Below are 15,701 nucleotides of genomic sequence, written 5' to 3'. Positions count from 1 at the left end.
CATCTTCAAATATAAAGGATAGAAATCCAATCAACAAATGAAATAAAGATGTTGCAAAAGAGAAATTATTTACGCGTATCAATGAGAAAGAGAGAAAACCTTGGATTCGGGAGCCACCAAGAAAGAGGCGGCAACTGCAGGGAGAGGAACAAGGGGTCGGTGATGTGCCGTTAGAACTAGTAAATTCTGATGTGGCAAGCCTTAGTTGTTGCAAATTCAAAAAATCTCCATTCCGCATTGAACACCTGTCGTTGCCATTGTAAGTATAAGCACTGCAAGAACAGTTGTTCAAATTGGTGCCGACATTGTAGAGATGGTGCCGACGTTACGGTGCCGGAGTTGCAAAGACGGTGCAGAGACAAATGTGTTCAGTGATTTGTTTGCTGCCGGCCTGCAAAGAGGGAGGGAGAGAAGCCGCACGCAGGCCAACACAAAACCCAAAGTACCTGAACAATGAATACAATAATGTCTAATAGAATAAACCTAAACTTAATAAATGTACAAAGACTAAAATGCCCCTAGTTAAATATATATTATCTAAAATAAACAACGTTTCATTCTATTCCAACAGTGGTCATCTCCGTCAGAACTCATAATCAAAATTAGTCATACAAGTAGGTTGAGAAGTGAAAGGAGGAAAGTTTTAAGGGAAAAATTGAAGATTGTGGAGAAAAGAAAGATATCAATGGAATAGAAGAAGAAAAATTTGGAGAGAGTTATAAATTATTTGGCAAATGGGAATTGCAAAAGTTAGGAGACTAATGATATGATACAATAATCAAGTGAAATGTGAAGGGGACACATCCAATTGTGGCTTTTTGAGATAAATGTGAAATTACAAAATTTAAAAAAGAAATTATAATGAAGGGACATTCCTTTGGCCTATAGAGTGATTTTGTCTAAAAAATAAATAAATAACCATTCATGTGTCATATGCATTACAATATCCATTAGATTTAACTATTTTTTTAGTGTAATTAAGAAGTTTTTTTAATCATGAAAACAAACTTTCTAGATGTCACTTTTAGAAGTTGAATGAGACATTCGTAGTAAATGGTATAATTTAGCGAATGTAAATGCATTTTTTTCCTTTTATATAAGCATAAAATGTTACAAATTACAGTCCCAAATTTTGAAGGGTGTTCCAATTTCCAAAATTTAGAGAGAGAGAGAGAGAGAGAGAGAGAGAGAGAGAGAGAGATTGCAAACCTCGAACTTCACCCTTACAATAGCCCATCTATATATGTTTGGCCTTTATGATCAGAGTCTTGACCGTCTTCAATAGTCCTTCCTAGCTTTCTCCATCATTCGTTGTTATTTGTTAAGAGCCGTTTGAAGCTGCGCAGCTTGAATGGTTTGGTAGATCTCTATGGCTTGCACATGTCATCATAAGGTCCACTCATCCCTCTTCTTAAGCCTCAATCAAATCATCTGCATTCTGCCTCCATGCTAAGAGTTTTAAACTACCTCAACAATCCTTCGTGGATCGTTCCATATCTTTAGTGAGTTTTTTTTTTTTTGTATATTTCCCACACTCCATTTATGGTATTTATATCATGTCAGCCATATACTCTTCTGTTTAAAATTTCAGGCATTTACATTCCATGTATGTTGTGTTTGTGTATTATGCATATGTGCATTTCTATATATAAAGTCCTGAGAATATTATGTCGTACTATGCATTGGTTAGTTTAAAATATACTTTACAAAAAAATGAGGCGTGTTTTATAAAGAAAATTTTTTATATGCTTTCAATGTGTTTTCACTTTCACATGTTTACATGTAGGATATATGTATGCTTCTAGTATCCAAATTCGCATTCAAACTAACTCAACAAACTTTAAGCAAATAACTAGACTAAACTCTTTCCAAGAATAATAAGTTTTAAAGGTTGTAATCACAAATAATTTTAACAAATATTTGCACACCCATTTGGTATTAAAAATTAAAGAAACGAAAATAAAAAATTAGAAACAGAAACTAAAAACTAAAAATCAGTAACCTATTTGGTTAACATAAGAAAACTAATACAAATTAAAAAAGTTAATTAAAAATATTCATTTTCATTTTTAAAGCAAATAATATTATAAAATATAATTAAAGTTATAAAATTATAAATTGTAAATATTTAAAAAATTACTATAATATTTATTATGATTTTTTTACTTAATTGTTCTACTTTCAAATTTTACTTTAAAATTAAAATTTTATTAGATATGATAATTAAAAAAAAATGGTAGAAGTATATTGTTGTTGGCTTTATTACTATTTTTTGAAATTTAGGTATATTTTTATTTTAATTATGTTTAAATTCTTATGATCATTTAATTTTTATTCTAATTTAAAAGTGTACAAAATGAATAATTTAATCTAAAAAAACTATTTTTGGATATTAGAATTTTTGGCAACAAGTTGTCAAAACAACTTAAAATTATAAAATCTGATTTTTAATCTTTTAGCAAACAGCTCAAAGCTGACAACAGAAACAAAAAACTGAAAACATAAGGATTTGTTTGGTATCATTGTTGTTTTCTATTTTCTATTTATATTTCTTTATAGTAAAAACACAGATTATAAAAACATTTGTTTATGTTGTCAGTTTTTTAAATTGAAAGCCAAATTTTATGGTTTTCAATTATTTTGGCAACTTGTTGCTAGAAATTTTAATATCCCAAAAAATAATAATTTTAGATTAAATTATTCATTTTATTGACTTTTAAATTAAATCAAAATTAAATGATCAATTGAGATAAAAGTATGCATAAATTTCAAAAAATAGTAATAAAGTCAATTACAAAATACTTTAACTATTTTTTAATTGTCATATCCAATAAAATTCTTATTGTAAAGTAAAATTTGTAAATAAAAGAATTAAGTAAAATAATTATAATAAATTTTATTTTACTATAGTAATTTTTGTCAATGTTTATTATATGTACTTTTATTGTTTTAATCATATTTCTATAATATTATTTGATTTAAAGATGAAAATGAGCATTTTTAATTGAGTTTTTAATTTATATTAGTTTTATAAATATTAACTAAATAGGTTGCTGGATTAGTTTTTAATTTTTGTTTTTGATTTTTGGTTTTCTGTTTTCTTGTTTTTGACAATGATACCAAACGACCACTAAATAATTAATAAAAATCAGCTTTGCCTATAATGAGTTATGAACAACAAAACCCTAGCAAGCTATCGAACATGAAATTTTTTCAAAAATCCATAATTTAACAAATTAGGTCAAGAACACTTGATATTTCTTCACATAGAATTAAATTAAAAACTAATAAAATAAATTTCCTTCGAAAATAAAATAATATTTCACAACACAATAACAAAAATATACAAATAACCAATAAAAATTTATGGCCCATTTATTTTGAAAAAAAAAATCTATTTTAAATGTTTAGTTTTCCAAAGAACTAAAAAACTTTAGCTTAAAAATTTTCATGATTCGTATTAAAATGATAAAAAAATAAAAATTTTGTCTATATGTACAAAATAATAAAAAATAAAGAACTTGTGTTATATGTATACAATAATTTTTTTATTTTTTATTTTTAAAATTTAAAATAATCATAAAAAGACAACTTATTTTCTAATTTTTCTAATTTTATATAATGTAATATTCAAAATCATAAATTTTGGTGTTTGAATTTAGAAGAAATTTTATACATAGTCTACATAAATTAAAGTTCAAGATTCAAATCTCATGCGCTAAGTAACAACTGGAAATTCATATAAATAATGAAAGATGTTTTGGAACCTTTCTTTTATATATAAATCTGAAAAATTAAAAAATAAGGTAAAAAATAAAAATAAAAAGACAAACAGCACTAATCTCTCCCCAAGTTTGACAAAAAGACACCAATTTCCTTTATGATTTCAAATATATTAAAAACCTCTCGTAAAATTTATTAAAAAGACAAACTTCTCTTTCCAGTTTATAATAAGACCAAAGTCTTGGATATCTTTTTAGCAAATCTCGAAGAGGATGTATCACATTTTTTAAATTTTACGAAAAGTCCATAAAATTTTTGAAAATTTTATTAAATCTCAACCAAGATCAGTGTGTTTTGTCCAAAATAAATTATTCTCACAAACGAATAATGTTAAAACAATATCGTTATTCATTTATTCCATTTAAATGTTGTAAACTGAGTTTTGATAAATGCAAAGGAATTGACAGGGTCACAAGATCGCCGGCATATGTAAACTGTGTTCTACCCAGTTTTCATATTTCGGTTTTACTCGCACTCATTTCCGCATTTACTTCCTGCCTGCACTATTATATCAATGGCAAACAATACTTCTTGACTTAATGTTGTAGCCATAACTTCAATACGAGCAGGCACAAAAATCTGAACTCCTGTATCTACAATGAAAATGTCAGACACGCTACTGGATGAGACCAGAGGCACTATTTATATGGCATCTGCTTCCATTTACAAGCGAGGCTTAGTGCCAGTGTAACGAGAGAGAGAGAGAGAATAACACAAGCAACAAAAAAAAAAAAATCAAAAAGCAAAACTAACAGCTGAAGCTCCTCTTATCAGACTAACCAGTTTCTGCACCCTCAGACGCTACCTAGTCCCAGTTTCACCTACGGAAGGCACCTTAGATGGGTAATTAGACATGTCCAAATCAATAAGTGAAAGGTCGTAAGGCATAGATAGGGAATTTGAGGTATCCATAAGGAGGGACGATTTCATTGCCTCAGAATGTGCAGATTCCTGTAGGGAGCTGGGATTCTTAGGAGTACTTGTGCCAGAAGATGAGAGACTATATAGCTGTATGTCATCCATCTTGTTTCCAAGCATATGTTTATTTCTTCTTACAGCATCCATTTCCTGCCCAGTTGGCACAAAGGTGCGTGATCGATACTTCCTGGTTCCCTCATCACCCTCTGTATGGTTGTACAGAACATAATCATGGTAGGTTGGTGCAAACTGCCAGAGAGTTGAAAAATTTTTTATCACTGCAGGCAAAAGCAATGCAAAAAATGACGAGGCACTTATTTCTTGCGAGACTCACCTGGTGGACTGTATCATGGTAAAAGTCATTTAACTTTAACGCATGCGCAAGGCTTCCCGCCAAGCCACGTGAAATGCCAATATTTGCACCAGCATACTCCTTGTATGGAAATGCATAAAGATGACCCACAGCAGCAATAAGCATCTCAAGGCATATTACAAAATTTTGGAATTCAGCAGCTTGCTCTGCATCCGTTATGAATCCAGATTTTGCAGCAAGAAAAACCAGAACACCCTAATAAAGAGAAAAGGGATGACATAGAAGTATTGAAAGGACAGTTTTCCACTGCTTATTGACAAATAAAATCCAAATTATAGGAAAGCATGTCACGCTGAGTTAAAGAGAAGATAAATATTTTATTAAAATTATATCTTAAAAAATGCATATTTTTCATGTGCCTTGTTGTAGTTTATCGTGATGTCATTATAGTGCATTCTGAAATAGTTGATTAAGTATTAATACTTGGTAGAGGAGAACTTGAAGCAAATCATATTTTTGAGGGTTGGAGAGAGATTCGGGTTTCAATATTTAATGTAAGAGATGCATTCTGAAAGAGTTGATTAAGTATTAATGCTTGGTAAGAGGATAACTCACTTTATCATATTTTTGAGTGTTGAAGAGAGATTTGGGTTTTAATATTTAATGTAAGAGAAAAAAGTAAAGAACAAGTATCTGAAACATTTTTAATAAGATACTTCAGTTATATTCTGTAATATAGTAGAAAATTTGTTCCTCGAGTCCTAGAACAAGAAGACACAAATTGTTGATATTAAGGTCTTTGATTCAAAACTTGAAATAGGATATGAAGGGACTTTAGAAGAATCTTGCCAAACAATTTAGCAGAAGATATTTGTTTCATAAGGCCTAGAAGAACACGACATAGACTACACTTCAGAGGTCTTAAATTCAAAATTTGAAATAGGATATGGAGGGGCTTTGGAAAGAGGATGCGCTCGGCAAATGACAGCCTCAATGTGCTTTCTTTTAACTAGAAATTATCTTTGAAAGTAGAGTGGTGCTTTGTAACATTCAAAACTAAAATCTTTCCAGAATTTTTAAAGCAGCCAAAATATGCATATGTATGGTACCCTTTTTTGTTTTTCTACAAGAGAAAAAATACTGTGCATAATATGTACTCTATGCATGTTGACGTATCATGCTATCATATCATGAATGGAAGTACTCTAGTAACTACACTGTAATTTATTAGTTCGGACGTGAATCATGAAATAAAATAAATACACAAAAAATATGAATAGATATCGTTTAAAAGGCAGCAAGTATCATGTGAATGTGATGCCAACTGTAGCCATTATGTAACTAGCTATCAGTTAGTAGCTAGCCACTAGAAGTCATCTTTCACAAAAGTTGTTCTAAAGCACACAAATATCAGTTTCATGCTCTGCACTCTTGCACAAACACAAGACCATAACTAAGTGCATATTATTATCAAAAAGTACACTAAATTAACAGTTCAAAATGATAACCATCTAATTCTACCTGCCAATATGTAAGAAAAACAACGGATTTGATTATGATAAACTTCGGAACTGGATTGAATGGTTGAAGCAGATCTTTGCATGCTACATAAAACAAAACCAAGGCATAGAGTGCCATTGTGTATGAGATTGTATAAATAATGGTGAGATACAAGTATGCTTGCTTGGCACTAAAATTTCCATCTTCATATTTCCCTTTCGCATAAAGTACGAATGTAACAGCAACTAATATAGGTTTAAGAATCACAAACTGCAAACACCCTTGTTTGCACCTCCGTATGAAACGCCTGCGCAGCTTGACAGTGTCAGAATGTGAGCTTGTCAAACATAAGCTTTGAAATGCAATCTCAAAAACCAACGGAAACCAAAATCAAAATTTTCCATAATGTCTCATTAAAAAAGGAATGCACTTACCCATCCAATGGCATTGCAGCGAAGCAACAGGTCATCAGACACCAAGATGGCTTCAGAGTTCGACCACTTAAACTTAAAACCACAGCTCCAGGGCCACCCACCCATGCCAGGCACAAAGACAAGAAATTATAAATGACCCAAGCTTCGTAACTGTAACAGAGCAAAGAAACCCAAAAAACAATAAGTTAACTATAGAAAATAGTCTCAAATCTCCTGCACCAATTGAGTACTAAAACCCTGTCGAAGTAAAAAGATCATGTTCTTCGTGACAAAAATCATCATGTACATGCAACAAGAAGCTCTCATAAAGCTAATGAATGAAGAAGTATCAACTCTTGCTTTAAGAGATGCCCAATAGTAACTATCTACCAGTACAACTAATAAAACATCAAAACATACATGTATTTTAGTATATTGGACATGTGAAAAGAACTTGACTATTTTACTCTCAAACAAAAAGTATTCAGGACAACAGCAGCAACAAAACGTAAGTCCCACTTAGTCATGCTAACGATCCACAAAATCCTTTTCCACCACTCTGTTTGATCTGGCTAACAGTCTCCTGAAGCTTCAGTTCTAGCAAATCATTCCATGCTATCTTAACTGAAGCTATTTTAAGTCCTTCCCTTTTTGAAGTCTATCATGTCAATTAATCATGCTATTGCCGCCGTCCAAATTAAGTAGCAAGTATCTGAACCATCTTAACTGTTCCTTGCCTTTATTTTCATCTCCTGACTTAACAAAGGGTGTGAATATCCCTTTATCATTTAGAGTTATACAGGTAATCCTTTTTTTTTTTTTTGGGGAAAATAAAAAGAAGAAAAATTATTATAGAAATAATGTACATTAAAAAAGGGAGCATTAGAAATCCTCCTAAGAAAGAAAAATAACCAAAAAGAAAAGCTACAGTCAAAATAATACAATCACGCTTCAAATCTGAAAAGCACATCCCCTTCAAACATCCATCTGCAAAAGCCCAAAGTGAAGCCAAATACCAAATCCTATCCCAGAGAAAACAAAGACAGCCAAATACTGAATCCGATCCCAAAGAAAACAAACACATTCCTGGTAAAGATATGAGAATTCTTCCACAGCCAACTACCCAAAAGACGGCAAAATTCCCACACTTCTACTACTCCAAACCATTTCCCCTCATACCAAACCCCATAAAGTAGCTAACAAGTCCTCCACCAAATGAGGACACACCCAACTCTCCCCAAACATAACAAAACCAACCATACAAAGGATGGAAATTAGGAGTGGCTTGAAATTACAGTTGGCTTTCCAACCACCAGCACTTTATTGAGGTTCATTAATTAGATACGTACACCATTTATTAAGTTTGTGGCTGTCTACTTTGACGATATCTTGTTTTAAAGCAAGGATTGTGAGGCTTGTATTGAACACCTGAAGGCTGTTTTGCAAGTTCTAAAGCAAAATCAGCTATATGCGAATCTGAAGAAGTGCAAGGTCATGGTTCACAGATTGGACTTTTCATGGTGTAGAAGTGGATCCAACTATGTCCAAGCAATTGTGGACTGGTTTACTCCTAATACAATGACTAAGACATCATGGATTAACAAATTTTTATAGAAGATTCAAGATTCATTGACAATTGTAGCACCATAATTGCACCCAATCACAGAATGTCCTAAAAGCAAGGTTATTGCTAGACTTTTGAGGCAGGAGAGAGTTTTCAGCTGATAAGTAGTTGATGACATGGGGGTGAGGGGGGGCACTTAAGAATGGGTCTCTCTGTCTCTTGCAAAACAACTCTCTCATCATCACTTGATATCGATCATGGCTGTGTGAATGGTAGACATTAAGGTGATCGATGCAGATCAAAGGTAAATCCTTCAATCTGATTGGAGGAGGGGAGACTCTTTTATTATGTGTTCGAGAACAAAATCTCTCCAAAGAGGTCAGTTAAACTCTCGAAGGAAGTAGAGGTAGCTTTTTGGGTTGCTGATGTTATGTAGGACCAGAAACAAGACCTTGGGAAGATCCTTGTTGCAGAATAATTAAGAAGAGTAGGGCTATGGAATTGTTGCGTTTAGTTAGGAATTATTATGTGTGTTTAGTATTAATTAGTATAGGATTATGTGTATTTGGGGGTTGTTTGTAATATTTGTGAAAAATATGGGTTTGTTTGTAATTCATGTAGTTTTAGGGGTATGTGTGTAATTATACGTGTTTAAGCTTTCTTATAAATAGTGTGTGAAAGCCATGTTGTAAGTTAGTTATTGATGAAATTGAATTGGAATTGAATGTGAGTTTTCCTTCTGGTATCTCCACTCTCTTCCCTTCCCCATCCTCTCTTCTAATTTCTCCATGGCTGCAGAACCTTGATGCTGCCCCTGCATCATTTAGTATCAGAGCCCAACCACAATCTCTATTCTTCCATTCCAGTCCACCCGTTCTCCCTTGCTCTTCTCATCTTCTCTTTTTCTTCTTTCTTTTATCTATTCTAATCTCCTGTTCTGTCCCTAATCCCCTGCTTGCCATCATCATTCTGCCCTCCTCTTCTACTCTGTTTCTCTTCTCCTTTTCTTCTTCTTCTTCTTCTTCTTCTTCTTTTAATTCTCTCCCAAAATTCTCTGACTCTGATTTCTGAATTCTGTTGTTGTCTTCTCTACTTGCAGCAGCCTCCGTTCAGCAATTCCTCCAATCTTCCATCTTCTTCTTTTCTTCTTCATTCTTCCTTCTTGTCTTCTTCTCTCTCTATTTCCTTTTCATCATTCTCTCTCTGATTCTTCTCTGTTCAGAAATTTCAGTCTTAAAAAAAAAAAAAAATCAAAAAGAACTTCTGCAGTTCTGAACTTTTCCATAAATTCTATCCGTGTCCCCATTTGTTCAAACACCACTCTCCAGCCACCATCCTGCAACACCACTGATTCCATTGAAAACAGAAATCTCCAAAACCCTTCCCCTCAAAATTGCATCACCGCACGACCCAGTTATGTGGCCCCACGCACTGGCCAAACTTCTCCAGCAGCCGAACCCTTCAAAATCCACCCTTGCGGGAGTTATTTTGACATACAGCCATCACCACTGTACTCCCCACTTCCTGATCTACCCTTGCCTGAAAAGTCATCTCCGGAGCATCATTGCCAGCAGCCCACACGCCGGAGACTGCGAGTGAGAATGTGCCAGAATCTCCTCCTGTTTTTAGTCTTGTGAGAAATTGCCCGGCCATGATATTTCTGGTTTTCTTTGCAATATTTTGAGCTGCAAGGAGATATTTTGATTGTAGACACAATATATTGCAAGAAAGCGCAATAATTTTTGGCACGAAACCCTAGAAATTGTGACTCCAGCATTAAAAATCATGTTTTGTTGCTGTAATTTGCGATTTTTCTTTGTGAATTTGTTTCATTTCAGCAGGACAATCAATATCAAGGTGAATTGAAGATAGTTTTTGAGAAATTGGGAGTAAGGCTTGTGGGAAATTGTATTAAAGGGCTGTTTGTGATATATAGCTGCAGCATATAGATGCATAAATTCAGCAACATGATGGCAAATTATAGAAAAAAGGAATGCCATTTGCCGAACTTTGTGCGTAATTTCAAGCTTTTCAACACCTTTCTCAAATGTGGAGAAAAGCTTCGCAAAATCATAAATGATGGAAGACGTCCAATGAATACAACAACAACAAAAACAAACCTCTATTCCCACTAGGTGGAGCCAGCTACATGAATCCTTTCCACCAATTCACCCGATCGAGAGCATTTTCCTCTATTAGATTAACGGCTATTAAATCCTTCCCCATTACCTCATTCCAAGTTACTTTAGGCCTACCCTTACCCCTTTTCATGCTAGAAATAATAACTAACTCACTCCTCCTCACAAGCACTTTACTAGGCCTGCGTTTCAAATGCCCAAACCATCTAAGCTACCCATCCCTTATCTAGCCTTCGATCGGTGCTATGCCTAAATTATTGCGTATATGCACATTTTTTACTTTATCTATTAATGTTAGACCACTCATCCACCTTAACATTTGCATTTCAGCAACTTTTACTTTTTGTATATGTTGTTTCTTAGTTGTTCAACATTCTGAACCATAAAGATGTCCAATGAATGTGGTTTTCATAAATGGAGTCACTAGAATGCAGCTTCATCCAGAACCTAACCCAAAGCCTTATGTGATATGTTGGGTTTATAACTCTACCATACATGTTCGCGAGAGATGTTTGGTTCCTATCCAAATGAGTAACTACTTTGATAAAGTTTGATGTGATATCATACCTATGAAGATTGACCATGTACTCCTTGGTTCTCCTTAGTTGGATGATTTGGGTGTGACTCAAGGTTATGAGAATGCATTTTCCTTCCACTATAATAGAAAGAAAATCATTTTGAAGTCTACTCTACCAACCAACCAGGACAAAGAATCTGAGATTATTGATCACATCAAAGTTACTCAACTTGAAGACACTACAAGTAGGGCAATGAGTGTGCTTGAAAACATCCAAAGTCTTTCAAACATTCCTATTGTAGAGTTTGTCATCCCCAATGAATTCTATGGTGCTGCCCATGGAATGTGGTTTCTTGTTCCATTCAAGTGCTAGCTTTCGAAGAGTCCAGGTTTGTCCTCACATTTAAAATTCGAGGCTGAATTTTTTCTAAATGGGGAAAGTTGATGTAGGGCAAAAAGCAAGCTTGTTAGAGAATAATTAAGAAGAGTAGGGTTAAAGAATTGTTGGATTTAGTTAGTAGTTCTTATGTGTGTTTAATATTAATTAGTATAGGATTATGTGTATTTGGGAGTTGTTTGTAATATTTGTAAAGTATAGGTTTGTTTGTAATTCATGTAGTTTTAGGGTTATGTGTGTAATTGTATGTGTGTAGGCTTTCTTACAAATAGTGTGCGAAAACCATGTTGTAGGTTAGCTCTTGATGAATTTGAACTGAAATTAAATGTGAGTTTTCCCCCCTGGTATCTCCTCTCTCCTCCCTTCCCCTACCTTACTTTCTTCAAATTTCACCATGGCTGCAGAACCTTGATGCTGCCCCTGCATCACGATGGCTTATCAACCTTCGTTCAGCTGGATAGGGGATCCAGAAACGTTCATAAGGGAAGTCTTCTATGCCGGATGGCGATTAGATGCATGATGCACAAAGGTGAGCAAGCTTTTGGAGCTAGGGCTGAGGGGAAAGGGAAGAACTTTTCAGTGTTTATTAGTACTTTCCTAGAGGTGTAAAAGGTAATGGATGAAAAAGATTCAAGAATGAGTTCTGCGAGTTCGCAAAGGAGTTTCGCCTTGATCTTGAAGAAGCAGGTGTGGCAAGCTCTTCAGCTCCCAGGTCCTAGAGTAAGGTGGTGCTAGAAGGGAAATCGGGTGAAGGTGACATAATTCATATGAAATCAGATCATTTATGTCCTTGGTGTGAGGGAGATTTGCGATTAAAGGATTCTGAAGTGATGGTTCCAGAACATCACAGCTCGTCCAGAGGAGAACAGGTGAAAGTGCATAGCGCTCCAGTGGTTGCTGCGAGAGTCACCGAGGCAGCTAGGATTGCTATCAGGGAAGACGAGGGCACAAAATCTGCACTGAGTGGCTAGTTCTCATCTTGGATTTGGGCCAGGAATGTGAGAAAGGAAGGTCTTCTTTCATAATAAATTTGGGTCATTTAATAGAACAGGCCCAAGGATTAAATAATAATTATTTGAGGGTTCTCCTCAACAGAGGTTTTCTCAATGGAGTCTTGCTTCTAAGAAGGCCCATTGTGAGGGTATGAGCGACCAGGCCCATCCCATATCCAATCCCACTAGTGAACAGGTCCATTCCCTTGGGAAAATTCACAGAAGCCAGAAAAGTGGGACAGGGGCATTCGGACAGTTGTTAATGAAGTCCAAGTCCTCTCTTCAGCTATACAAGACAAACTTAGTTTGGATAAACATTGAGTGTGTTATAAGGATGACTTTAGGTTGGTTTCAAAAACCATTCAAGAAGAAAACGATGTTATTAACAAAATGTCAGATCGGTTGTTGATTTTGATTTTGGTTTTGCAGAAGGGTTAGAGACTGGTATATCCATGAGTAATAGAAAAATAGAAGCAGGTTTGGGTACAAAATCTGATGCTTCAGGTTTTAACTCAAAAAAATTTAAGGGCCCAAAGGTGTCTGCTTGTTGGAAGGCTCCCCTAATGGGTGCAAAAATGAGGAAAGTATATGAAGCAAAAAGAACATTCTTATGAGATAAGACCAAATATTTCAAGGAAAGATTCTGAAGGTGATTTGAGTATTGTGGAGGATGCACTTGCTAAGATAAGGGTATAGGAAGTAATGGAATTAGCAAAGGAAATAAGTTCAAGTAATGGGGATATTTTTCAGATAATGACAGTGATGACATTAGTGAGTTTGTGTATGATGGGGGTTGGTGTTGGATGAGATTTGGGAACAATATGGATATGTTTCTAAATCCTGTGATGATTTTGGGGTCCATTCATATGTTCATCCAACACCATTGGAAGAATTGGAGGGGGGCTTCTATTTTTGATAATAAGGGGTTGGATAACAAAATGTGGTGCAATGATGGTATTTTACCTACACTAGAGGAGGTGATTTCTAGGAAGAATTTAGAAGCCCAAGAAATATTGGATAAATTGGACTTGAAAATGAGTAATGCCGGAGTAATGCTCGGTGAATTACGATGGGAAGGGATTGAAAAGGGGTCTTCCTTGGTTAATTGTTCTTTTTGTTTATTGTTTTTTTTTTGTTTTATTTTATCTTTCTTTTCTTTTCTTTTCTTTTTTCTTTTTTTAGTTTTTACTCTCTCTCTCTCTCTCTCTCACATATACCCTCTTTCATTATCCAAAAAAAAAAGTGGTTGATCATTGATGACATGAGCACCCATCTAAGCTTTACTGGATTTTCAAAGCAAAAACAAAATTTAAAGTAGATTGTGATGCATCTAAATTGGGGATTGAAGATGTTCAGAGTAGAGCTGTACTCAGTTTTTTTTGGTTCGATTTTACACAAAACCAAACAACGAATCGAAACAAACTGGTTCCCATATTGCAAACTGTTATTGAACCGTAAACCGATGTTTCAGTTTAAAAAGAAAAATGGTTCTTTGGTCCAGTTTTCGGTTATTAACCGGACTGGACCTCACAACAATAATTATACTTTAGGCCTATTTCAAATTGTTCAATGGGCGCCATTCAGCAATTTCATCTTACTGCAGCCCAGATAAAGTGAAAAGGACGGAATAGGGGCCTGCTTTAATAGGTGGAGAAGGCTCCCCCAAAGTAGAGGCTAGTCGACGTGGGCTGCAGGTATCAAGGCTAAAGGGTGAAGGCTGGGTAATGGGAGGGCTGGGCAATGAGCAATCCCTTGAGAATCTCGTCCAACATCGGTAATACATGGGAGAAAAGCCCTCATCCTCATGCATAGGTTCTAACCCTTCCATCTCTTCTGCTATAATTAAATATGTGTATATTATCATAACTAAATTTTAATAAATAATTGAAGATTATACAATTAATAATTTAGAGTTAGAAATTGGGCAAAAGTTTTTAGATAAATATATAATTTGGTTTATTCGGTTTGGTTTTCCTGTATAACTTTTTTTTCCAAATTGAAAAACCGAAACTGAACATAAAAACCGAAAAACCAAACCGAAATGTTAAGCAGTTCAGTTTTGGTCCAGTTTTTGGTTTTTTGGTAATTTTATGTACGCTATGAGGGGTGTCCAATTTTTTATTTCAGCAAGAAACTTAATGGGGTACAACAAAATTACAGCACCTATGATCAGGACTTCAGTGCTATTGTCCAAGCCTTAAAATTTTGTGGTTATTACCTGATTCAGAGAGAAATTATTTTACATTGATCAAGAGTTTTATGTTATTTAAACTCTCAGACGAAACTCAATCATAGACACCACAAAATGGGTGGCTTTCTTGCAAGAATATACTATTGGCAGATGCACTACAAGGCTTGTTCACAAAACACGTTGTCAGATGCACTACGCAATGTTTCAAAAGCAACGGTGCAAGGCAAGCATTTCAACACCTCAGGATTTAGCAAATGGGTGCTTTGGTTATTCCTTAATTTAAAAAAATTAAAATTAAAATTTTTCATTAATGGAATGAACTGACAATTTCACTCAATAAACAAATGTCTACAAATTGAAATTTTTTTCAATTTACTTGGTTAACTAACATATGTAATATAAGTATGCGTGTGTGTGTGTATAAGATATATATACATATTTATAAACGAATATAGACATATCCAATTCACACAAATATATTTATAAACATATTTAATATATATATATATATATATATATATGAGGATCTTCAAATATTTATTGTATGTATTGGTTAATTTGATTAACTTGTCTTAAATTTTTAATTGAACTGAAAAAAAAAAAAAAAAAAATTATGCCTAGTTGAATAACAGGATTAAATGAACCAAAATAACTGGTTTTTTTCAATTAATTCAATTTTAACCAAATATTGCACAGACCTATTAGCCCAAAAGAATCAAGGCATAAGCCTTTGTAGGAATGTATATTTTAATTAACAAATGAAAAACAAGGTGTCCCTGAGCCACAAGGCTCACAGTGTACGCAGCCTTGCCCCTGCTTTTATGCAAAGAGGCTGTTTCCTTGGACTCGAACCCATGACCAACCAGTCATGTGTAGGCCATTCTTATCCACAAACTCAAGCAAAGCATGCCAAGGCAAGAGTGTACCAGCCCAATAATTTTTTCTTTTTTAAAAGCAGAAGCAGCTCAATGCAGG

The 15,701-nt window shown here is 34.3% G+C and overlaps 1 protein-coding gene across 2 annotated transcripts in view; it reads right to left on the bottom strand.

The window, feature by feature from the left end:
- Nucleotides 1-4,289: 4,289 nt before the first annotated feature.
- LOC131153104 (uncharacterized) overlaps nt 4,290-15,701 on the bottom strand; it is a 40,839-nt gene continuing 29,427 nt past the window's right edge. For both annotated transcript variants that reach the window (XM_058105154.1, XM_058105155.1), the window contains 4 exons: nt 6,949-7,098; nt 6,536-6,821; nt 5,036-5,269; nt 4,290-4,950 (listed from right to left, as the gene is read on the bottom strand). In XM_058105154.1, the coding sequence (XP_057961137.1) occupies nt 4,585-4,950; nt 5,036-5,269; nt 6,536-6,821; nt 6,949-7,098 (1,036 nt within the window). In that variant the 3' untranslated portion in view covers nt 4,290-4,584. The remainder of the gene's footprint in view (nt 4,951-5,035; nt 5,270-6,535; nt 6,822-6,948; nt 7,099-15,701) is intronic.

This window comes from Malania oleifera, chromosome 4 (assembly GCF_029873635.1).
Source record: "Malania oleifera isolate guangnan ecotype guangnan chromosome 4, ASM2987363v1, whole genome shotgun sequence".
Classification (NCBI taxonomy): domain Eukaryota; kingdom Viridiplantae; phylum Streptophyta; class Magnoliopsida; order Santalales; family Ximeniaceae; genus Malania; species Malania oleifera.
The sequence above is the reverse complement of the archived record's forward strand: the minus strand, read 5'-3'. Positions and strand labels throughout refer to the sequence as shown.